This window comes from Chiloscyllium punctatum, chromosome 25 (genome assembly GCF_047496795.1).
Source record: "Chiloscyllium punctatum isolate Juve2018m chromosome 25, sChiPun1.3, whole genome shotgun sequence".
Classification (NCBI taxonomy): domain Eukaryota; kingdom Metazoa; phylum Chordata; class Chondrichthyes; order Orectolobiformes; family Hemiscylliidae; genus Chiloscyllium; species Chiloscyllium punctatum.
In genome coordinates, this window is record NC_092763.1 from 55,578,710 (window position 1) to 55,604,721 (window position 26,012).

Genomic DNA, 26,012 nt, shown 5'->3' on the forward strand with positions numbered 1-26,012 from the left:
AAGTCGTCAACAGAGGCTTCTGGGGAGGGAAGAAGTTTGAGTGGAGAAGGAACCAGAGACACTACATGTGTAGTGTCTCCCTCCCTCCCTCCCTCTAACCTAAAAAAAAGGACTCAGTCAGCTGAACAGGTAAGCTACTTAGTGTTCTTGTTTTGGAGACTAAGTGTAGAGGTATGGCAGCGCAGGCAGTGTAATGTTCCTCCTGTAGGATGTTTGAGGTAGGGGTGACCACTGATGCTCCTGCCGACTTCACCTGCAGGAAGTGCAGCCAGCTCCAGCTCCTCACAGACCGCGTTAGGGAACTGGAGCTGGAGTTGGATGAACTGAGGATTATTCGAGAGGCTGAGAAGGTGATAGAAACTACAGGGACATAGTTATGCCAGAGAACAGAGGTAGCTTGGTAACAGTTAGAGGTGGGAAGGGGAGGAAGCAGGCAGTGTAGGGATCCCCTGTGGTCGTTCCCCTCAACAATAAGTATACCGCTTTGGATACTGTTGGGGGGGACGACCTAGCAGGGGTAAGCTACAGTGACCGGGTCTCTGGCACGAGGTCCAGCTCTGAGGCCCAGAAGGGAAAGGGGGAGAGGAGGAGAGCACTAGTTATAGGAGACTCTATAGTTAGAGGGACAGACAGGCGGTTCTGTGTTCATGGGCGAGACTCTCGGATGGTTTGTTGCCTCCCAGGTGCCAGGGTCCGAGACGTCTCAGACCGTGTCTTCAGAATCCTTAAGGGGGAGGGTGTGCAGCTAGAAGTCGTGGTGCACATTGGCACCAACGACATAGGTAGGAAGAGGGGTGGGGAGGTCATTCAGGAGCTCAGGGAGTTAGGCTGGAAACTAAAAGCTAGGACGGACAGAGTCGTCATCTCTGGATTGTTGCCAGTGCCACGTGACAGTGAGGCAAGGAATAGGGAGAGAGTGCAGTTGAACACGTGGCTGCAAGGATGGTGTAGGAGGGAGGGCTTGAGGCATTTGGACAATTGGACTGCATTCTGGGGAAGGTGGGACCTGTACAAGCAGGATGAGTTGCACCTGAACCAGAAGGGCACCAATATCCTGGGAGGTAGGTTTGCTAGCACTCTTCGGGGCGGGGGGGTTTAAACTAATTTGGCAGGGGGATGGGATCCGGACTTGTAGCGCAGCAAATAGGTTAGCTATTTTTCAGAATGTCCAAGAATGTAGGGAGGCTGTGGAGAAGGTAGCACTGACAGGGAATACTTGCGGACACTGATGGGCTCAAGTGCGTATACTTCAACGCAAGGAGTATCAGAAATAAGGTGGGTGAACTTAAGGCGCAGATCGATAATTGGGACTACGATGTTGTGGCCATCACGGAAACGTGGATAGAAGAGGGACAGGAATAGTTGTTGGAGGTTCCTGGTTACAGACGTTTCAGTAAGATTGGTGGGGGGGGGGGAGGTGGTAAAAAAGGAGGGGGGGTGGCATTGCTAACTAGAAATGGTATAACGGCTGCAGAAAGGCAGTTTGAGGGGGATCTGCCTTTGGAGGTAGTATGGCTGAAGTCAGAAATAGGAAAGGACCAGTCACCTTGTTGGGTGTTTACTATAGGGCCCCAATAGCAGCAGAGATATGGAGAAACAGATTGGGAAACAGATTTTGGAAAGGTGCAGGAGCACAGGGTAGTAGTCATGGGCGTTTTCAACTTCCCAAATATTGATTGGAAGCTCTTTAGATCAAGTAGATTGGACGGGGCGGTGTTTGTGAGTGTGTCTAGGAAGCTTTTCTAACTCAGTATGTAGATTGTCCGACCAGAGGGGAGGCCATATTGGATTTGGTACTTGGTAACGAACTAGGATAAGCGATGGGCTTGTTAGTGGGTGAGCATTTTGGTGATGGTGACCACAATTCTGTGACTTTCACCTTGGTTATGGAGAGAGATAGGTGCATACAACAGGGCAGGTTTTGCAATGGGGGGAAGGGTAAATACGATGCTGCAAGACAGGATCTGAGGAGCATAAATTGGGAGCACAGGCTGTCAGGGAAGGATGTCGTTGAAATGTGCAGATACGACGTGTCCTTGATATGTATGTACCTGTCAGGCAGGAAAGAGATGGTTGTGTGAGGGAATCTTGGTTGATGAGGGAGGTTGAATGTCTTGTAAGGAGGAAGAAGGAAGCTTACATAAAGTTGAGGAAACAAGGTTCAGACAAAGCATTGGAGGGATACAGGATAGCCAGGAGGGAGCTGAAGAAAGGGATTAGGAGAGCTAAGAGAGGGTATGAAAAATCTTTGGCGGGTAGGATCAAGGATAACCCCAAGGCCTTTTATGCATATGTGAGAAACATGAGAATGATGAGAACAAGGGTAGGTCCGATCAAGGACAGTAGTGGGAGACTGTATATTGAGTCGGAAGAAATAGGAGAGGTCTTCAGTGAGTACTTTTCTTCAGTATTTACAAACGAGAGGGACCGTATTGTTGAAGAGGAGAGTATGAAATGGACTGGTAAGCTAGAAGAGGTACTTGTTAGGAAGGAAGATGTTTTGGGCATTTTGAAAAACTTGAGGATAGACAAGTTCCCTGGGCCTGACGGGATATATCCTAGGATTATGTGGGAAGCAAGAGAGGAAATTGCAGAAACGTTGGCAATGATCTTTTCCTCTTCATTGTCAATGGGGGTGGTGCCAGGGGACTGGAGACTGGCGAATGTTGTGCCCCTGTTCAAAAAAGGGAATAGGGATAACCCCAGGAATTACAGGCCAGTTAGTCTTACTTCGGTGGTAGGCAATGTAATGGAAAGGGTACTGAGGGACAGGATTTATGAATATCTGGAAAGACACTGCTTGATTAGGGACAGCCAGCATGGATTTGTGAGGGGTAGGTCTCTTGCCTTACAAGTCTTATTGAAGTCTTTGAGGAGATGACCAAGCATGTGGATGAGGGTAGAGCAGTGGATGTAGTGTACGTGGATTTTAGTAAGGCATTTGATAAGGTTCCCCATGGTAGGTTTATGCGGAAAGTCAGGAGACATGGGATAGTGGGAAGTTTGGCCAGTTGGATAGAGGAGAAAGTGAGGACTGCAGATGCTGGAGATCAGAGCTGAAAATGTGTTGCTGGAAAAGCGCAGCAGGTCAGGCAGCATCCAAGGAACAGGAGAATCGACGTTTCGGGCATAAGCCCTTCTTCAGTTGGATAGAGAACTGGCTAACCGGTCAAAGTCAGAGAGTGGTGGTAGATGGTAAATATTCAGCCTGGAGCCCAGTTACAAGTGGAGTTCCGCAGGGATCAGTTCTGGGTCCTCTGCTGTTTGTAATTTTTATTAATGACTTGGAAGAGGGAGTCGAAGGGTGGGTCAATAAATTTGCAGACAATACGAAGATTGGTGGAGTTGTGAATAGTGAGGAGGGCTGTTGTCGGCTGCAAAGGAACTTAGATATGATGCAGAGCTGGGCTGAGGAGTGGTAGATGGAATTCAACCCTGTCAAGTGTGAGGTTGTCCATTTTGGAAGGACAAATAAGAATGCGGAATACAGGGTTAACTGTAGCGTTCTTAGTAAGGTGGAGGAGCAGAGGGATCTTGGGGTCTATGTTCAAAGATCTTTGAAAGTTGCCACTCAGGTGGATAGAGCTTGTAAGAAGGCCTATGGTGTATTAGCGTTCATTAGCAGAGGGATTGAATTCAAGAGTCGTGAGGTGATATTGCAGCTGTATAGGACCTTGGTAAGGCCACATTTGGAGTACTGTGTGCAGTTCTGGTCGTCTCATTTTAGGAAAGATGTGGAAGCTTTGGAGAGGGAGCAGAGGAGATTTACCAGGATGTTACCTGGAATGGAGAATAGGTCGTACGAGGATAGGTTGAGAGTGCTAGGCCTTTTCTCATTGGAACGGCGAAGGATGAGGGGTGACTTGATAGAGGTTTATAAGATGATCAGGGGAATAGATAGAGTAGACAGTCAGAGACTTTTTCCCCGGGTACAACAGTGTTACAAGGGGACATAAATTTAAGATGAAGGGTGGAAGGTATAGGGGGGATGTCAGGGGTAGGTTCTTTACCCAGAGAGTGGTGGGGGCATGGAATGCGCTGTCTGTGGGAGTGGCAGAGTCAGAATCATTGGTGACCTTTAAGCGGCAATGGGATAGGTACATTGATAGGTGCTTAAGCTAGGACAAATGTTCGGTACAACATCGTGGGCCGAAGGGCCTGTTCTGTGCTGTATTGTTCTATGTTATGTTCTAAGAAGCAGAAATACATGAAGATACTTCCAAGAGCACAAGCATGCTGATGGCTTGTACAACTGGCAATGATTGGCTTTAGTAGTCTGTAAGCAGATTATTTTATAAAGATCGAAAGGAATGAAAAAGACTACACCAGTTGTACTGAAGTGAAGGTTATGCCTGAAACATTAACTTGTTACGTCTCTCCACAGATGGTGTGCCTGATTTGCTGACTGCTTTCCAGCATGTTCTGTTTTTGTATCCTTAACTACACATGTCCCTGCCTCATCTTGAGCCATGAATATTAGCCAAATTACAATGGATGTTCCCTGTAACTTGAAAAAAGCAGCTAGCATCAAAAAGAAAGCATCCAAGGAATAATCTACTACAAACAAAAATGCTTTAATTCTATAACAGGATGCAGTTCATGGTGAAGGACTGTGGCTTATCATAAAGTATATGGTCCCATTGAAGTGAAGGGTGCATCAGAAGTGAGATCATAAATCAAAAAAGAAATAATGCAAAGTTAATACTGAAACGGCAGAAGCAAGGAGAAATATAGAATTTTACAATTTCAAGGACCTAAACAACAGGAAATTTGAATGAGGAACTTCAAGATGAGTTTGGATTTTAGAACAGTGAGAATACAAAGAAGATGAAAAGTTGAGCAGCAAGTTTTGAATTTAAATGTTAGAAGCAAGAAATACTGAGAGCTCAGAGAAGCAATGTCCAAATAATCAGACAGTTTTAAAAGTAGATTAGATAGAATGATGGATCATTACAATAAGTGAAAGCAAAATCATGTAATGGATGCAGTTAGAATTCTAACAGCATTCTGCATATGTGCATCAAGGTTTTCGAAAGCTTAGATCAGTTTTTTTTTGTGCATTATGTCAAGCTTGTATAGAAGCTTGGCAAGACCACATTTGGACTACTATGCACTTTTCAGATCCCCCTATTATAAATGAGGCTATAAACCAACTGCAAAAAGGATTTACAAGGATGATACTGGAACTGAGTGGTTATAAGTATCTTGAAAGATTAAATGGTCTGATGTGCTTTTGTCAAAAAAGGGCTACAATAATAGAAAAATCTGGGGTTGTACATATGCAAATCTTTAAAATTGTCTCAAGAAATTGTGCAAACTTTTCATAAACCTGCTGGAATCCTTGGCTTTATCACTGGAGATTGAGAGGACAAAAACAGTTTAGTTAGGCTAAACCTTTCTAAGAATGCTAATTAGATCTTGACTGGAACATTGTGCTCAATCTGGTCACTACATTGGTACAGTACGAAATTACTACAACAGTGCAAGGCAACAGGGACTGTGAGTATCCAGGTAAACTCACAGTGAGTGAGCACTCTGACAGCAAGCAAACAGCAAGTCTGGTCTCATCCTTGAGCTGGGTGTATGTCTCTGAGCATGCAATGTCCTTGCTTCAGCACTACAATGATCATTCCTGATACAGCTCGTGGTGCAGCAGTGAAGTGCAGAAGCCTAATTTAAATGGATTGGAAATGTGCCATGACGGTTCTTATCAGATGCTACTATCTGTGGATGTTGGGTATTGTAGCCAGTGCCTAACAAGTGTGCCTGGACTCCCAGATGAAAGTCCTTTGGATCAGTGGTGAGATAAAGTTCCCAAGTACCTGCCCTGATTTCCATGTTGAGATTTCTCAACATGTAGCTTGCTTGGTGCATTTGGTAAGATTAGAACTGAATATTAATAAAGCATGCTGGGCCATTAACAAAGTAATTAATGTTATAAATGATCCTTAGTTGGTAACTCACTGTTGCCTAGTGAGTAACCCTCCTCGCCACTTGTCAAAACCGTAAAAGATGGATTAAGGTGCTCACAATGTTGTGATTGGCTTCATTGTGCTTCTTGTAATTCTTCCACAAATCTAACCAGAGCCCCCATTGCTCAAGCTCCTGTAAAATTCTGCCCAGTATTTCCAGTGGCTAAAGGATCAGTAACAGAGGACATAGATTTAAGATGAATAGCAAAACAAATCCAAAGACAACATGATAACCATCTCTTTTTATGCAGAGTAATGCCATGACCTGGAAAAAAGACTCACCTCAACAATGGCAGTATTAGATTCAAAAGTGACTTCCACACGGATTTTGAATAGACACTTATAATTGTTGTGGTTCTGTTCGCCGAGCTGGGAATTTGTGTTGCAGATGTTTCGTCCCCTGTCTAGGTGACATCCTCAGTGCTTGGGAGCCTCCTGTGAAGCGCTTCTGTGATCTTTCCTCCAGCATTTATAGTGATTTGTACCTGCCGCTTCCGGTTGTCAGTTCCAGCTATCCGCTGCAGTGGCCGGTATAATGGGTCCAGGTCGATGTGCTTATTGATTGAATCTGTGGATGAGTGCCATGCCTCTAGGAATTCCCTGGCTGTTCTCTGTTTGGTTTGTCCTATAATAGTAGTATTGTCCCAGTCGAACTCATGTTGCTTGTCATCTGCGTGTGTGGCTACTAAGGATAGCTGGTCATGTCATTTCGTGGCTCGTTGGTGTTCATGGATGAGGATCGTTAGCTGTCTTCCTGTTTGTCCTATGTAGTGTTTTGTGCAGTCCTTGCATGGGATTTTGTACACTACATTGGTTTTGCTCATGCCGGGTATCGGGTCCTTTGTCCTGGTGAGTTGTTGTCTGAGAGTGGCAGTTGGTTTGTGTGCTGTTATGAGTCCTAGTGGTCGCAATAATCTGGCTGTCAGTTCAGAAATGCTCTTGATGTATGGTAGTGTGGCTAGTCCTTTGGGCTGTGGCATGTCCTCATTCCATTGTTTTTCCCTTAGGCATCTGTTGATGAAATTGCGGGGGTATCCGTTTTTGGCGAATACATTGTATAGGTGTTCTCCTTCCTCTTTTTGCAGTTCTGGTATACTGCAGTGTGTTGTGGCCCTTTTGAACAGTCTTGATGCAACTTCTTTTGTGTGTGTTGGGGTGGTTGCTTTCGTAGTTTAGGACTTGATCTGTGTGTGTGGCTTTCCTGTAAACCTTTGTGGTGAATTCTCCGTTCGGTGTTCTCTGTACCATCACGTCTAGGAATGGGAGTTGGTTGTCCTATTCTTAGTCTCTAGTGAATCGGATTCCTGTGAGTGTGGTGTTGATGATCCGGTGTGTGTTCTCTGTTTCTGTGTTTTTAATAATTTCAAAGGTATCATCTACATATCTGACCCAGAGTTTGGGTTGAATTTGCGGTAAAACTGTTTGTTCTAACCTTTGCATTGCCACTTCTGCTATGAGTCCAGAGATGGGTGAGCCCATGGGTGTGCCGTTGATTTTATCATATATTTGGTTGTTGAATGTGAAGTGTGTTGTGAGGCACAGGTCCAGTAGTTTGAGTATGCAGTCTTTGTTGATTGGCAGGTTCTGAACTGACAGCCAAACTACTGCGACCAATAGGACTCATAACAGCACACAAACCAACAGCCACACTGTTATTGTGATGGAGGTCCCCAGCAGTGGAGGTTCCACCCACTGACAACTGGTGGCCAATCAGAGGCTGGAAGGTACTTGTCGCTTCCAGTGGCTGTTGACACCAATGGACCTGCCAGAGGTCCAGGTTGACAGAGAAACCCCAGGCCAATGATGAGTGAAGTTGTGAAGGAAGGGTGGCAGTCACAGCAGGGCGAGATTTCAGAGTCAGGACCAGGATAGTGGTTTATAGAGGATACCCCACTCCTGCTCTGATCCAATACAGAGTGCCTGGTTACAAAGGATCTAATACCATAGGAGGCTACTGTAAAACCAGATAGAGTTTACTGGGCAGCTTTTTGAGGGATCAACATATATCACTTAATGATGGTTCAGGGATTAAGTTCCAGTGGTCTCTGGATAATGGATGTCAACTGACCTATTCATGAGCCTAACTGATGGAGGCTGACAGTGTCATGAATCCTGTGTCAGTCCATTCTACAGTTATGTTCAGAAGAATTGGTGGAAGTCAGTCTGCACAGGTAGCAGAACGGGTAGCATTCACCAAAGAACTTGAACTAGCAAAAGGAAAAATCGTGAATATATACACAGACAGTCAATATATCTTCGTTATAGTCCATGACTACATGGTGGCATGGGGTAGAAGAGGGTTCACCACCACTGGGGGAACCCCTATCAGACACCAGTTAAGAAGTCAGGCACTACTGCATGCCAGTGAAAGCCAAAAGAGTAATAAAAATAAAATTCCATCAAAGGGAACCAGTGAGAGAGTACAGGTTGACTAAAATTCAAAGGAAACTAGGCAGCAGACCAAGCAGCTCAGAAGGCCATAGAACAAGAAGCCATTGACGAGGCTGCAAAAGCCAAAATTGAATTAGCAAAAGACGCTATCCAAATTCAGCAGTTACAGGAGGACACCCTACAGGAAGAGAGAGAGCAATGGAAATTGCAGGGAGGATGGTGTCTGGAGGTGAGTAGACAAGGTGGTAGCACCAGCCTGCATCCATAACACATTGCTTGAACTGCACCATGGGCTCTCCCATACAGGTAGAGAGGTCACGATAGCAAGCCTAGGGAGAGAGTGGTGATGGAAGGGAATGGGAAAAGACATGGCCAAGTACTGCTGCAGATGAATGGTTTGTGCACAACAGAACGCAGGGAGACCTATAAAAGTTAAGATGGGACACCAGCCCAGACCTAGGGAACCCTGGGAACACCATCAGATAGATTTTACAGGGCCACTACCACACTCTCCTGGGAAAACGTACTGCCTGGTCATCATAGACCAATTCACCCAGTGGGTAGATGCACTCGCGACCAAAAGCTGCACTGTGACCACTGTAGCCAGAATATTAGTGGAGGAGGTAATCCCAAAGTGGTACCCCTCCAGATAGACTCTGACCAAGGGACTCATTTTATAGACAAGATCATGAAGACTGTCTGCCAATTACTCAGCATTAGACAAAAATTTCACATTCCATATCAACCCAGAGCTCAGCTCTACCTCTACATGTAAATTGGGTGGTCTGTGAGAGTTCTCCAAAGTCACCTCCTTGACCACAAAGGAGGGAGTGAAGTGGGAGATGGCATGGGGTAGGGTGACACTAGGGAATACGGATACACAAGATGGCCGCTGAGCCATAAATTGGCCACTTGACACACAAGATTGCCACTCGACCACAATATGGAGAGAGACAGCAGAGCAAACACAGATACTGCCTGGGGCCACCAGAATGCCAGCACAACGTATTCACAATCTAGTTGATTAGTTTAAGGTGAGTGGGTGAGAGAATACACATGAGTAGCGTATATTGCCCGCCGAAGTGTCTGGCTCCAGCCAACACCTTTGATAGAAATGCTCACCGTCTGATACTGACTCAATACAGAGTGCTAACAGCCAGGACTGCAGTAATCGTCCTTCTCAGGAAGAGCAATTAGCGCCCATTACTATAGCAATGGACTTCCGTGCAGACATTGAAACTAACAATGTCTGCGCTGAAACTGACAATGACCGCACTGAAATTAACAAAGACTGCGCTGGAAATGACAATGACTGTACCAAAATTATTAAGGATTCTGCAATGTTTACAATAAACAAACCATTTTATAGAGACAATAACCTCATCACTGACCGATTATATCACAAAATGTATAAAAGTATCTTGGCACGTGCCCCGGGTTGAGAGAAGACTCGCAAGGTAAAAACAATGACTGCAGATGCTGAAAATCAAATACTGGATTAGTAGTGCTGGAAGAGCACAGCAGTTCAGGCAGCATCCAACGAGCAGCTGACCAGTGTGCTGTGGTGTCTTTCTCTCCCCGGAGCTCCGGTATTTCGTTGTACAATAAACTCTGTCGTTGAAGCCCAACTCTGACTCCGAGGCTGGCAATTTTCCCCATCCCAGAAGTGGCATGAAGATTACGTTGAAATGAGAAAGAGGAAAGACTTGCATTCATATGGTTCCTTTCCTCATAATGTCAATGCTTCACAGCCAACAAAGTGAGTTTGAGTTATCAATTGGAAGTAGATAAATATAAGAGCTAATATATGTCCAGCAAAAGTCCTGCAATAATGATGAGATAAGTGTCCAATTACTCTTTTGATGATATTGGTTAGAGGTAAAAGTGAACCAGAATTACAGGAGAACCCAGCTGTTCTTGTTTGATTAATGCCATGAGATGTTTACATCCCCTGAGTATTCAGATAGGGCCTCCACTTCATGTTTCATTCTAAAGGTGACATCTCCAAAAGTATAGGTCTTTCACTTGACCCAGATTACATGACCAAGTTTTGAACTAATACTTAAACCAATAATCTTCTAAAGCAAGGCAAGCAGTTATTTTACAGAAGATTGCAGCATGAATAAGAGCTGGAGAGACAGAGGCAAACATTATTGAAGAACTAAGTAGCTGTAATTACAGATAATGTGTAGGGTCTGAAGCTCAGTTAAAGGTACAACAATTATGAACTCTCTAGTTTAAGCACAGATACTAACAAGAAAAAAGTTGAAATCAGAAACTAAGGAGCAGTGGTCAGAGGTTGTTGGAAGTCAAAGTCTTTGGTCTTCCTGTTGTTGAGGTAGGAAATGCATTACCTAATACTTTGTAACAGAATAATTAGTGTGAAAGCTCAACAGAAGTCAAGGGACCAAAAAAAAAGGATGGGTTCAGCGTTATCAATGTACATGTGAAATCTAACCTTGCACCTGCAGATAATATTGCTAAGGGACAATATGTCAGCAAAGAAGAGAAGGAGGCCAAGGATAGATCCATGGGTGAGTTGAAAGTTGAAAGCTGGAAAGAAATGGTATTATTGGACATGAATGGCTGCTTGAGAAGGCACTTGCTCTAAGCTGGTAATAACAAAGTCATAATCTCCATTTACATAATTTTTCAACTGGTGCAACCAACTGTGCATGTAATGGCAGATACAGAAATTAAAATATTTAATTACATGTCTAATAAGAGATTACTTAACTGCTGATCCCAATCATTTTTCTAACAATGCAATTAGATAGCATTGTGATGACAAAAGACAAAATATTTGTCATCAACACTTATTGGCTTGAATTTAAATAACATCCAACTGTTGGCCGCACAAACTCATGTTGTCATTCCCTGGCGGCATAAATCTCCATGACAACTCAGCTTGTGAAAAGACAGCAGTAAGGAAACCCACTTCAGAATTATTTCTCCAGCAATTCCTGTTGGCTGTTCTCTGTCTTTATACACAGACTTAAACATTGTTGTGATTTGGCTTCAACCATTCATCTATGTTATCTTTCATGCATATCAAATGCAATATGCAGATGGTGAAGTCCTGAAACAAAAACTGAAAATGCTGGTTACGCTCCACGCAAGGGACCAATAGTTGATATTTCAGGTATATACCCTTCATTTGAACTGTAAAATAAAAGACCTATTTGTAGAACAGAAAAATTGGAACACGAAAGAAACATACAGAGGAAACAGCTCGCCTCAGTCATTTCAAAGAAAACACTAAAATAAATGAAGGATATTAAAGTAAAGTTCTGTCAGCAGCCAAGGAAATTATAGGGTGAATGAAAACAGGAAAGCTGGAATTGAAATTAAAACAAGGATGAAATGAAAACAGGCTTGGTACAGAAAATTTTGGCAAACTGCAGCAGCTCCTCCCAATGGGGACAGAATATGTCTGAATTAGCAAAAACATTCCATGCTCTGACAAGCCAAAAATAGGAAATGTTCCCAAATTTCTCTCTTCACTCTACAGATAACAATTTTGAATTAATAACGCCACAGCACTTTGGGGAGATGGTGGCATAATGATAATGTCACTAGGCTAATAATCCAGAACACCAGGCTTATATCCTGGGGACAAGGGTTCAAGTCTCATAGCAGATGGCAAAATGTGAATTTAGTGAAAAAATAAGGAACAAAATACAAGCCTAATGGTGACAGTGCAACCAACAATTTTTTTTGTTGTAAAATTACATCTCGCAATGACAAATATTTCTGTGCAGAATGCAGAAGATGCAGGATCAGTTCATTCCAAAAAGGAAGAAAGATATTAGGAGGAGGCATGGGTGGCCATGGCTGACAAGGGAAATTAAGAAACACATTAAAGTTAAAAGAGAAAAAGTATAACATAGCAAAGATAAGTGGGAAAACTGAGGACTGGGAAGCTTTTCAAGAACAACAGAGGATTACGAAGAAGGAAATACACAGAGAAAAAATGAGGTACGAAGGTAAACTGGCCAAAAATATAAAGGAGGATAGTGAAAGCTTTTTTAGGTATGTGAAAAGCAAAAAAATGGTGAAGGCTAAAATTGGTCCCTTGAAGACAGAAACAGGGGAATATACTACGGGGAACAAAGAAATGGCAGAAGAATTGAATTGGTACTTCAGATCTGTGTTCACTGGGGAACACACAAGCAATCTCCCTGAGGTAACAGTGGCTGAAGGACCTGAACTTAAGGGAATTTATATTTGCCAGGAATTGGTATTGGAGAGACTGTTAGATCTAAAGGTTAATAAGTCCCCGGGGCCTGATGGTCTACATCCCAGGGTACTGAAGGAGGTGACTCAAGAAATTGTGGATGCGTTGGTGATTATTTTCCAGAGTTTGATAGATTCGGGATCAGTTCCTGCGGATTGGAGGGTGGCTAATGTTGTACCACTTTTTAAGAAAGGTGAGAGAGAGAAAGCAGGAAATTATAGACCAGTTAGTCTGACTTCAGTGGTGGGAAAGATGCTGGAGTCTATTATAAAGGATGAAATTATGACACATCTGGATAGTAGTAACAGGGTAGGTCAGGGTCAGCATGGATTTATGAAGGGGAAATCATGCTTGACTAATCTTCTGGAATTTTTTAAGGATGTAACTCTGAAGATGGACGAGGGAGATCCAGTAGATGTAGTGTACCTGGACTTTCAGAAAGCTTTTGATAAAGTCCCACATAGGAGGTTAGTGAGCAGAATTAGGGCGCATGGTAATGGGGACAAAGTACTAACTTGGATTGAAAGTTGGTTGGCTGACAGGAAACAAAGAGTAGTGATAAATGTCTCCATTTCGAAATGGCAGGCAGTACCGCAGGGATCAGTGCTGGGAGCGCAGCTTTTTACAATATATATTAATGATATAGAAGATGGTACTAGTAATAACATTAGCAAATTTGCTGATGATACGAAGCTGAGTGTCAGGGTGAAATATGAGGAGGATGTTAGGAGATTACAGGGTGATCTGGACAGGTTAGGTGAGTGGTCAGATACATGGCAGATGCAGTTTAATGTGGATAAATGTATGATTATCCACTTTGGTGGCAAGAACAGGAAGGCAGATTGCTACCTAAATGGAATCAATTTAGGTAAAGGGGCAGTACAAAGAGATCTGGGTGTTCTTGTACACCAGTCAATGAAGGTAAGCATGCAGGTACAGCAGGTAGTGAAGAAGGCTAATAGCATGCTGGCCTTCATAACAAGAGAGATTGAGTGTAGAAGCAAAGAGGTTCTTCTACAGGGCTCTGTTGAGACCACACCTCAAGTACTGTGTGCGGTTCTGGTCTCCAAATTTGAGGAAAGACATTCTGGCTATTGAGGGAGTGCAGCGTAGGTTCACGAGGTCAATTCCTGGAATGGCGGGACTACCTTACACTGAAAGACTGGAGCGACTGGGCTTGTATACCTTGAGTTTCGAAGACTGAGAGGGGATCTGATTGAGACATATAAGATTATTAAAGGATTGGACACTCTGGAGGCAGGAAGCATGTTTCCGCTGATGGGCAAGTGCCAAATCAGAGGACACAGCTTAAAAATATGGGGTAGACCATTTAGGACAGAGATGAGGAGAAATCTCTTCACCCAGAGAGTGGTGGCTGTGTGGAATGCTCTGCCCCAGAGGGCAGTGGAGGCCCAGTCTCTGGATTCATTTAAGAAAGAGTTGGATAGAGCTCTCAAAGATAGTGGAATCAAGGTTTATGGAGATAAGGCAGGAACAGGATACTGATTAAGGATGATCAGCCATGATCATATTGAATGGTCGTGCAGGCTCAAAGGGCAGAATGGCCTACTCCTGCATCTATTTTCTATTGTCTATTGGCTCATTAATGTTCTTTAAAGAAGGAAATAAACCTTGCTTAGCTGACCTAGTTTACATGTGACTCCAAACTAACAGCAACTTGGTTGCCTTTTAATGCCCTCTGGATAACTAAGCGTGGATAAGCGTTGGCATCGCTGGATCTGAGTTATGTATACACAAAATGATTTCGATGAACATTTTTTCTATTTTTCAATAGTCAGGTTTTTATAAAGTACCAGAACTAACCTAGCCAGCATTTGTGCAAATTCACTGCTGCGTTTTAATACATGCAATTAGAAAGCTAAAAGTAAAGTTAGTTTTTTTTTGTGGTTTTATCCACCCTCACTCCCACTTTCAATGGTGTGTGTGTATGAAAGTTTAAAAGGAGAGTTCAGAACAACTAAATAGACTTAGGCTGCAAGTCATGTGCTGGGCCAAATGAGAGGACAACAGACAGACGTTCGATGATCATCATGGACATGATGGTCTGAAGGTCCCTGAGTTCAACAACATGACCTTTGAGTGACCTATCCAGTTTAGACCCACACAGAAAGTTCAAAGTAACCCCTGTATACCATGCTGTGCATATAAACAAATCCAATTCATTACCTGAAACTGGTGTAAACTGACAAATTTATGTTGTTTTGTAGTGATGACATTTAGAGTTATTTTCCATTTTATTGATCAACTTACAATGTCGAATCCAGCAGCACTGACATAAAGCGCAGAATTTTAGGAGCGTGCACAGACTGGAGGCGAAGTCGGCAGCCAGCCAACAGTCCTGGTACAAGCCTGCCTCATAGCCTTATCGTGCTGCAGAGGAGCTAAATTGTAGACCAGTGGACTTCAGGAGTGGGAAGACGTCCCACCCTCTGAGCTGTTCTAGCTTTTCTAGCAGCGCCAGAGCTGGATAATAGGCACTTGCGGGATTAAAGCAATCTCATGAAGAAGGCACAAAGTAAACCTGGACCTGAGTAAGTAAGAGAGGGTTCCTCCACCTTAGGGAGGGCGTTTTTGGAGAGGTTTTAAAGTCCATTCAGGAAGGAAGGAAGTGGAGGATAGTCTATTCTGTGAGATGTTGAAATACCCCTGATATATGAAGGACATCCTCAGGAGATAGTACCTCCTTCCTTTTAAACACTTGTAAAACGAAACAGGCCACCCACTTATGCCCATCCGGCTATGCGTGTGGCTGATGGCATAGGAAGAGTAACACTAGCTTTTAACAACCTCAGCTATCCTTTAATGGCAGAAGTGATGGCCTAGTGGCATTTGTCCTAAACTATTAATCCAGAGATCCTGGTTGACAGATGGCCACATTTGAATTCAATTTTTTAAAAAATCATTAAGAAGCCATTAATGACTATGTACCCGTAACAATTGTTGGGGAAAAGTCCATCTAGTTTGCTAATATCTTTTAGAGAAGGCTATTTGCTGGCAAATAGGGGTAAGGTATACCCACAACCTGTGAATGAATAATTATTTATTTAAATTGGGTGGGAAAAATGCTAATTTTGGAACCCACCCTCCCTCTATACAATACGGGTGAATATGGGTGGCACGGTGGCACAATGGTTAGCACTGCTGCCTCAGAGTGCCAGAGACCCGGGTTCAATTCCTGCCTCAGGCAACTGTCTGTGTGGCGTTTACACATTCTCCCCGTGTCTGCATGGGTTTCCTCCCACAGTCCAAAAATGTGCAGGTTAGGTGAGTTGGCCATGCTAAATTGCCCGTAGTATTAGGTAAAGGGATAAATGTAGGGGAATAGGTCTGAGTGGGTTGCTCTTCAGCGAGTCTTTGTGGACTTGTTGGGCCACACTGTAAGTCATCTAATCTCATTATCATCTAATCTAAACCCTGGGGAGGGTAGGACAATATGGAGCTGAGCATTCACCCTTTGTGCATCTACCTGATAAAAATATATCGGGCAGAGACAAATGTAAAATTCCAATCGTTGAAGCAATACTTGTCTTAATTTCTTAGCTGCCACAAACCTTAAAAGAACATCCAAAGCTGTGCATCATTTCTTTTTTATTTAAGCTATCAGGTAATATAACAACTTATTTAGATAGAGAAAAGAGTTGGAAATTTAAATTGCCTGATCAAGATCTCAAGTTTAAATTGGGTGGGAAAAATGCTAATTTTGGAACCCACCCTCCCTCTATACAATACGGGTGAATATGGGTGGCACGGTGGCACAGTGGTTAGCACTGCTGCCTCAGAGTGCCAGAGACCCGGGTTCAATTCCTGCCTCAGGCAACTGTCTGTGTGGAGTTTACACATTCTCCCCGTGTCTGCATGGGTTTCCTCCCACAGTCCAAAAATGTGCAGGTTAGGTGTGCTGTTGTGTGTAATGTGTGTGCTGTGTTGACTTGTATTCATATTTCCACATACCATGAAATGTCACACTATCGGACAATATGAAGGCAATAATGGAAATGCACAGCTAGTTAAAATTACATCGACTCCAATAATTATCTCATGGATAAAACACCATGTGTCAACATGGAAATAAAAAATAGAAAGTCACAAATATGAACTCCAGAAATATCAGAACATTAGGTTCCCCTCTTAGAAACCTATTTGACAAAATTGCTGTCAGAAGTGACCCTGTGCCCCATAATCAAGAATACACATCTGATGTAACAGAGGACACATAACCTTATTGCTACATCCACGCAATACATGATCCAATCTATTATGTCCGTTTGCCCCAGTTTCTCTTTGCCTTTCCTGTTGAATAAGTCGGCAACCACAGTGGCTTGAAAGCTCCCAAGTGCTAAGCATAAAGGGCATTAGGAGCACAGGAAAAACAATACATACAACATTAAATAAACTTGTTAAAGGTTATTTGAAGATTAACATTTCTCACTTACCTCAACAGTCCATGAATCAGTAGGAGTCTTGAAAACACGATATGTGTAAACTAATCCAGAGTACCTGTCAATTAAAAGGTAGTTTTAGTGAATATAACTCGCTGTTAATTTATACTTTGAAGAAAACATCCACGGAATATTAAATTTGGTGTGATTGAGAGATGGGGGTGGGTGTACATTTTACTGTAGCTGAACATGTCTTGCTTTCCTTTCCTTCCTTCTGCACAAACCTGCCATGTTCCTTAATACTGCAAAAGATCTAAAACCTCTTGTTTGACCAGTCTGTGAAACAAAATGTTGAAGAAACTGTACGTAAGATGCCACAAGATGGGTTAAGTGAGTGGGCAGAAGTCTGGCAGATGGAATATAATATTGGTAAATGTGAGGTTATCCACTTTGGAAGTAAAAATAGTAGGTCCGAGTATTATTTAAATGGTGAAAAATTGAAACATGCTGTTGTGCAGAGGAACTTAGAAGTGCTCATTCATGAATCACTAAAAATTAATTTGCAGGTGCAACAGGTAATCAGGAAGGCAAACAGAACTTTCATTGCTACAGGGATTGAATTTAAGAGCAGGAGGATTCTGCTGCAATTGCACAAGGTGTTGGTGGGGCCACACCTGGAGTATTGTGCGCAGTTCTGGTCTCCTTACTTGAGGAAGGATATACTGGCTTTGGAGGTGTTGGAGAGAAGGTTCACCAGGTTGATTCTGGAAATGAGGGGTCACCCTATGAGGAGAGGTTGAGCTGCTTTGGACTATACTTGCTAGAATTTAGAAGACTGAAAGGAAATTTTATAGAAACATAAAAATTATGAAAGAAGGAGACAAGGTAAAGACAGGCAAGTTGTTTCTGTTGGTGTGTGAGACTTAGACTAAGGATTAAAGGGAATAGATTTCAGACAGAGATGGGGAGGAACTGCTTTTCCCAGAGAGAAATGAATCTAAGGAATTTTCTGCCCAAAAAGTAGGAGAGGTAGCTACATTAAAAATATTTAAGACACAGTTGGATGGGTTTTTGCATGGTAAGGGAATTACTGATTATGGGGATACTGCAGGTAAAAGGAGCTGAGACGATGGATAGACCAGCGATGAACTTAATGAATGGCAGAACAAGCTCGACAGGCCAATTAGCCTACCCCTGCTTCTATTACTATGAAACGATGAAATGGTCTGTAGCCAAGGCAGGGATGAAGATCAGATGGATGCCAACTTCCTAGAAGCTAATGTCAGAGAACTAATCCCGTATTCCCAATTCCTCCTCCTCCGCTGTATCTGCTCCCAGGAGGACCAGTTCCACCACAGAACACACCAGATGGCCTCCTTCTTTAGAGACCGCAATTTCCCTTCCCACATGGTTAAAGATGCACTCCAACGCATCTCGTCCACATCCCGCACCTCTGCCCTCAGACCCCACCCCTCCAACCGTAATAAAGACAGAACGCCCCTGGTGCTCACCTTCCACCCTACCAACCTTCGCATAAACCAAATCATCCGCCGACATTTCCTCCACATCCAAACAGACCCCACTACCAGGGATATATTTCCCTCCCCACCCCTTTCCGCCTTCCGCAAAGACCGTTCCCTCCGTGACTACCTGGTCAGGTCCACGCCCCCGGACAACCCACCCTCCCATCCTGGCACTTTCCCCTGCCACCGCAGGAACTGTAAAACCTGCGCCCACACCTCCTCCCTCACCTCTATCCAAGGCCTTAAAGGAGCCTTCCACATCCATCAAAGTTTTACCTGCACATCCACTAATATCATTTATTGTATCCGTTGCTCCTGATGCGATCTCCTCTACATTGGGGAGACTGGGCGCCTCCTAGCAGAGCGCTTTAGGGAACATCTCCAGGACATCCGCACCAATCAACCACACCGCCCCGTGGCCCAACATTTCAACTCCCCCTCCCACTCTGCCGAGGACATGGAGGTCCTGGGCCTCCTTCACCGCCGCTCCCTCACCACCAGACACCTGGAGGAAGAACGCCTCATCTTCCGCCTCGGAACACTTCAACCCCACGGCATCAATGTGGACTTCAACAGTTTCCTCATTTCCCTTTCCCCCACCTCACCCGAGTTCCAAACTTCCAGCTCAGCACTGTCCCCATGACTTGTCCAGACTTGTCCTACCTGCCTATCTTCTTTTCCACCTATCCACTCCACCCTCTCTTCCCTGACCTATCATCTTCATCCCCTCCCCCACTCACCCATTGTACTCTATGCTACTTTCTCCCCACCCCCACCCTCCTCTAGCTTATCTCTCCACGCTTCAGGCTCACTGCCTTTATTCCTGATGAAGGGCTTTTGCCCGAAACATCGATTTCGCTGCTCCTTGGATGCTGCCTGAAATGCTGTGCTCTTTCAGCACCACTAATCCAGAATCTGGTTTCCAGCATCTGCAGTCATTGTTTTTACCTAATCATAAAGTTGCACCTGATTGACAATGTCCCCGCTTTCATGGCAACACAGGGTGAAATGACCCAATTTCTGATTGCTAATGTGGAAGATCAGACTGAGATTATGAAATGTCAGCTCATGGGTTTGCAGACCCCAATGGTACCCCAATAATAATTGTGGATGCTGGCATTGAAAAAGAGATTTTAGGGTGTCACTACAGTCCAGCAAATTGTGGTCCAAAAGATTACTGTGATACCTAAGGTATAGCCTCTCCACCCTGCTCTAAGCTGAACAGCGAGGATCTCAGTTTACATTCAAGGGAATTAGCATTGAATGATGAGCTCATGGACAGGCACTCTGCAATTTGAATTGGCAGCTGCTTCCCAATTATTCTACCTCCTGTTCTACCTGACAATGTTGCCAAAACCACAGTGGAAAGGCCTAAACCTTAACGAGAGTCAGTTCATGTAGGAAGCAACTGATCCCAATACATCGGAACATCTCCTCATGGACGACATGTAGTCAGTAATATCCAGCACCAAGAGGAAACTTGCAGGAAATGAGCAGGTAACAAATGCCCCTCTTATGGTATAAAATGCCTCCATCACTTCCCAAAATGCTCTGAAGCACGATAAACTACAGGATATTCACTATGTTGCTTGTTTCAGCCCAGAAAGGTCCATTGACAAAACTTTCAGGGCTACAAACAATGGCATGTCCAGTGGCTTTCAACTATTTCCAAGATTTGACACAGATCTCTGGACTGAGATCCCTTCCTCATGTCACCACAGGCAGCTTGTTCTATTCCTTGCTGCTTCCAGGGCAAGAAGCAAGTGGTGTGCTGTCTTAAATAGCTACCATTACCATTCTCATATCAATACTTCCCTGCAGATTTAGCAACTGATAAGAACCCTTCCATACACCCAATTCCTGCACAAACCCAAACCTAACCAATGCTAAATGATAAGCAACAACCTACAGGTTAATTCACTGAGAAATGACTTCGAAGTAGCGCTGGTGTCGAATTTGGTGGGGGTTGAATAAGGGACTCACTGCCACTGATGCTGAACTCATGGTCAGCTTTGTGAATTTAAAAAATGAAACTGCAGTCAAACCAGCAAGTGGCATCATCAGTATAAGACTTTGACTAATATGACAATCTGATAAAGTGGGCATCATGCATATTTAGTACGAGTGTCCTCACCTTTATTGCATTCTTCATGAGTTGTATGAGATGTGGGCAGAACCAATGCAGATACCTGACTTTTTTTTTAAATTAAAGCAGTACTTGGCACTAATGGGGCTATGCATGAGATTATTTTGCAACTTAAGACTTTTTGGCATATAAACATGGTCATCCACAGGATATACACACACTAAATAAACTATTCCTTGCACTCATCTTTTCTGCTAAAAGTTATGTAACTATGTGAATACTCAATACAATTGGTGCTTTAATACAATTGGTTTCTGAAGTATACGGTTATGGTTGTAGTGGTAGCAAGGCAGAGATTGAGAGTTCGCTTCCCATCACAGCATATATTGAAGTTAAATTCAGTAAATCTGGCAATTTGTGGAATGACACCACAAATGGTGTTCAGCGAACATTAAATTCCAACAAGGAGTGGGAAATTGGGTCAAATCCCCACCTAGCAGTGGCCTATGGAGAACTACAGAAAGCAGGTGCCAGAGGACAAAGCAGCCAAAGGGAAGTGGTTGGGGGGTGGGAGCGGAAAGCCCCACTGACAATGTGTGCATCACTCAGGTGAACGAAGAGGGAAAGGGCGCCACACAACGCTACTCATTCTGTAAACGGCAGTCAGCATCCACCACCCAGAATTATCACGTTGATCCATATGTAGAGGATTCACATTCACACTTGAAAGCATTTGCTGGCAGGTGAAAACTACAGTCTTATTTAAACATCCCTCTGAACAGTCATTTTGTGGAACTCCTGACTGTGTTTGTGCCTTCTGTAGGAGATGAGCTGCAGACATAATGAGAATCATGTGTACCTCCAGCAAATTCAATTCCTGTAGGAAATAGGTGAAATAATGGCCAGAATGTCTGCTGTTTCCAATGGGTAGCTGTCAGCCCAAGAAGCACCTCTGCAGTAAAGAGACAGCAACACATCAAGCTACTGGCAAAGTGACAAGGACAGAACCACGAGTAACCCTCATCATCTAAATTCACCTCCTGTGCTCATGCTTACAGAGTTGGCCCTGTAAGCCAGTGATTCATACAATCAAATACAATTACTACCCAATAAATTAGCTAGGCATACACAATGGAAAAAGGTTTAACATCTGTTGAGCTAATTAAAAACTCAACTTATGTTGCAACTCCATAAGACACAATTACCAACAGAGACATATTAGTTAACTTATCATAAGCCATAGTGAAGCCTAATCAGTAGTTCCCTTTATCCACTTGTCCCACTTTCAATGAAATTCCACGTACAAATTTTGCTGGATATAGCCTGTCACTATTTTGTGCTTTTCCAAGAAATTGATACTTGCCTCAAGCTCTATATTTCTATTATTCCTAGTACAGTTGTATCTCTCTTTATGTCATCTCAGGACTGACACCTGCTCACCCCTTGTACACGCTTTCCCAACTCCATTCAGTCTTGTTACCTCTCACTTCCTACTCTCATTAACTGATTTTCTTGTAATCCTTTCTGCTACTTCTTCAACACAACATGATTGCAGTCTCTGCACCCACTCATTCCTTTCAGTTTTGACATCAGAGTTGATTGCACCCACTCAATCTTCTTCACCTCAACTTTTTTGATGTTTCTGAAGTTTGAGGGGGAAAGAAAAATATTAAAAAGAATAAAGCTCCTCAATATATTGGATAAGATTGAAAACTAAATTCTTCACATATTGTGGGGGACTGCCACTGAAAAAGCAGAAATATTTAACCTTTGCACTATTCATAATAAAATGTTCTTCATTAACATGTTTATGATTTTATCAAATGCAGTGGACTGAAGAAATGTATCATGTAAGTTTTAATTAGTCCACTTGCAAGATACAAAATAATCTGAAGTCCCAGAGTCCACATGATGTTCAAAAACTAAAAGACATCCATTGTAGCTGACCATTATAATGGGACAGGCCTTGATCGCTGATTTTTGGACTGGGGACCTGTGACCAGCTATGTTCTGGGTCCACTTTTATTCATGATTTATATAAATGATTTCGATGAAAATATAGAAGACATAGTTTGTACGTTCAAAGATGACACCAAAATTGGTGGTATAGTGGACAGTGAAGTAGGTTATCTAAGATTACAAAGAGATCTTGATCAATTGAGTCAATGGACAGAGGAGTAGCAGATAGAGTTTAATTTGGATAAATGCAATGTATTGCATTTTGGTAAAACAAACAAGGATAGAACTTATATAAGTAAAAGTAGGGCCTTGGTTAATGTTGCAGAACAGAGAGATCTAGGGGTTCAGGCACATAATTCTTTGAAGTTTACATCAAATATAGATAAGATAGTGAAGAAAGCATTTAGCACACTTGCGTTCATTGCTCAGACCTTTCAGTATAGGGGTTGGGACATTATGGTCGAGGTTGTACAACACATTGGTGAGGCCTCTTCTACAGTATTGTGTTCAGTTCTGGTTGCCCTGTTATAGGAAGGATATTATTTAGTTGGAGATGGTTCAGAAGAGATTTACCATGATGTTGGAGGGAGTGGAGGATTTGAGTGAAAAGGAGAGGCTGGATAGGCTGAGACCCTTTTCACTGGAGTATAGGAGGTTGAGAGACAGCTTGATAGAGGTTTAGAAAATCATGAGGGGTGAATGGCAAATGTTGTTTCCCTAAGGTGGGGGATTTCAAGACTAGGAGGCATATTTTTAAGGTAAGAGGAGAAAGATTTTAAAAAGCCATGGGGGCAATTTTATTTACACAGACAGTGGTTCATGTGTGGAATAAACATCCAAAGGAAGTGGTAAATGTGGATATAGTTACAATGTTTAAAAGACATTTAGATATGTACAGTAATAAGAAATGCTTGGAAGGATACATAAGAACTAGGAGCAGGAGTAGGCCGTCTGGCCCTTTGAGCCTGCTCCGCCGCTCAATAAGATCATGGCTAATCTTTTCGTGGACTCAGCTCCACTTACCCTCCCTCTCACTGTATCCCTTAATTCCTTTATTAATCAAAAAATTACCTTAGCTTTAAAAGCAATTACTGAAGTAGCGCCAATAACTTCCCTGGGTGGGGAATTCCATAGATTAACAGCCCTCTGGGTGAAGAAGTTCCTTCTCAGTTCAATTCTAAACCTGCTTCCTCTAATCTTCAGGCCATGTCCTCTTGTCCTAGTCTCCCTACCAGTGGAAACATCCTATCATTTTTTTATTTTATCGATCCCCTTTATAATTTTATATGTTTCTATAAGATCCCCCCTCATTCCTCTGAATTCCAATGAATACAATGCCAATCTACTCAGTCTCTCCTCATAAGTCAACCCCCTCAACTTCAGGAATCAACCTAATGAACCTCCTCTGCACCCCCTCCAGTGCCAGTACATCCTTTCTTAAGTAAGGAGACCGAATCTGCACACGGTGCTCCAGGTGTGGCCTCACCAGCACCTTGCAGCTGTAACATTACCTCTCTGCTTTTAAAGTCAACCCCTTTAGCAATGAAGGAGAAAATTCCATTAGCCTTCCTAAATACTTGTTGTACTTGCAGACCAACCTTCTGCGATTCATGCACATGGACACCCAGTCTCTCTGCAAATCAGCATGCTGCAACTTATTACTATTCAAGTAATAACCTATTTTGCTGTTACTCTTATCAAAATGTATTACTTCACATTTACTAATATTGTATTCCATCTGCCAGACCTTTGCCCACTCACTCACTGTTCCTCTGCAAGTTTCACAGTCCTCTGCACACTTTGCTCTGCCACTCATCTTATTGTCATTGGCAAGTTTTGACACCATACACATGGTCCCCAATTCCAAATCAACTATAGAAATTGCAAATAATTGTGGTCCCAATACTGATCCCTCAGGCACAGCACCTTGTCAAAGGCCTTTTGGAAGTCAAAGTACACCGCATCCACTGGGTCCCCATTGTCCACCTTGCTTGAAATGTCATCACAGAATTCCAAAAAATTTGTGAAACATGACCTACCTTTCATGAACCCATGCTGCATCTGTACAATGGGACAATTTCTTTCAAGATGTGCTGCTATTTCTTCCTTGATAATAGACTCACATATCTTCCCCACTACAGAGGTGAAGCTCACTGGGCTGTAATTCCCCACCTTTTGTCTACTTACCTTTTTAAACAGCCCAAGCGCAGGTGGGGGGACAAGTTTAATTTTAGATTATGCTCAGTATAGAGTGGTTAGAACAAAAGGAATGTTATCATGTTGTACGATGAATGGCTCTATGACTTGACAGATGTCTTTCCTTCATTCTCCACTTTCCCAAGCTAGAGACTAGGAAACAAAACTTATGGAGAAGAAGCCATCTTTGTACAACTGTTTAAGAATTTAAGCAGTAACCTTGAGATCATCCCACATGCAAAACATGTCTGCGGCTCTACTCAGCCAGTAACTACAACTACAACCCAGCTGCCTGTGTGATCTCAGCATTGTGTACCATCTGCACAAAAGTAAATTCCATTTTACAAATTATTTGAAAACATTCTGAGCACTTGTTCCATTCTAATTAATATCTTTGGCTCAAAATAGTATCACAAATAGAACATTTGAAGGGCACACATTAAGTATTAGAAAAATGCAGAAGCATTAGCTAATTAAATTCTGACATTGCTTCGTAAAAATTTGCTTTACTCAGAATAAATGGAATGGGATAGCCATTTAATGTGTTAACTATAGACAGGTTGGAAGTTGGCCAAGAGTTTGCTCAAAAATTATAGAACCAGCTACAAAATACATTTGAAGATAAATCACAGAATTGCTGAATTGTTACAGTGCAGAATGAGGCCATTCAGCCCATCTAATCAGTGCCAATTTTAATTTAGTGCCAAACTCCTGCCTTTTCCCTCATAATCTTATTCCTATTCAATTATCCAATGTCCTCCTGAAGGCCTGACTTGAACCTGACTCCATCACATTTCCAGGCAGTCCATTTGAAACCCTAAATACTGACCGTGTGAACAAGTTATTTTCTCATTTGCTTCTTTTGCAAAACACTTAAACTCTGCCCTCTGTTTCTCAATCTACTTATGAGTGGGAAGAGTTTTTCCCAATCTACTCAAGCCAGACTCCTCAACCTGGCTTTCATTATAGACATTGAGACTTTCTGAGCATGGGGTTTAATCATATTCATGAGCCAGATAGACATGTTCAGATCTTTCAAGGTAGCTCAAAATTCTGATGGTACAGCACACTGGTTCAGAAACCAATGCACCATGATTACTACCAGAATAGTGAGCATTAACAAATAGTGCATTAAGTATGTAGACATTGGCTACACATGAATTTATATGTGGTGCCCACAAGACCATCAGTGTGTAGTCAACAGTACCCAACACAACTGGAAAGTCTGCTATCCTGAAGATGGAATGT

At 42.9% G+C, this 26,012-nt stretch overlaps 1 protein-coding gene across 1 annotated transcript in view; it reads right to left on the reverse strand.

Annotated features, from left to right (window-relative positions):
- The window catches only part of sh2d1aa (SH2 domain containing 1A duplicate a), a 56,340-nt gene that overhangs the window by 6,179 nt on the left and 24,149 nt on the right, over positions 1-26,012 (reverse strand). The window contains exon 2 of the mRNA XM_072595296.1: positions 17,055-17,118. Within this exon, the coding sequence (XP_072451397.1) occupies positions 17,055-17,118 (64 nt within the window). The remainder of the gene's footprint in view (positions 1-17,054; positions 17,119-26,012) is intronic.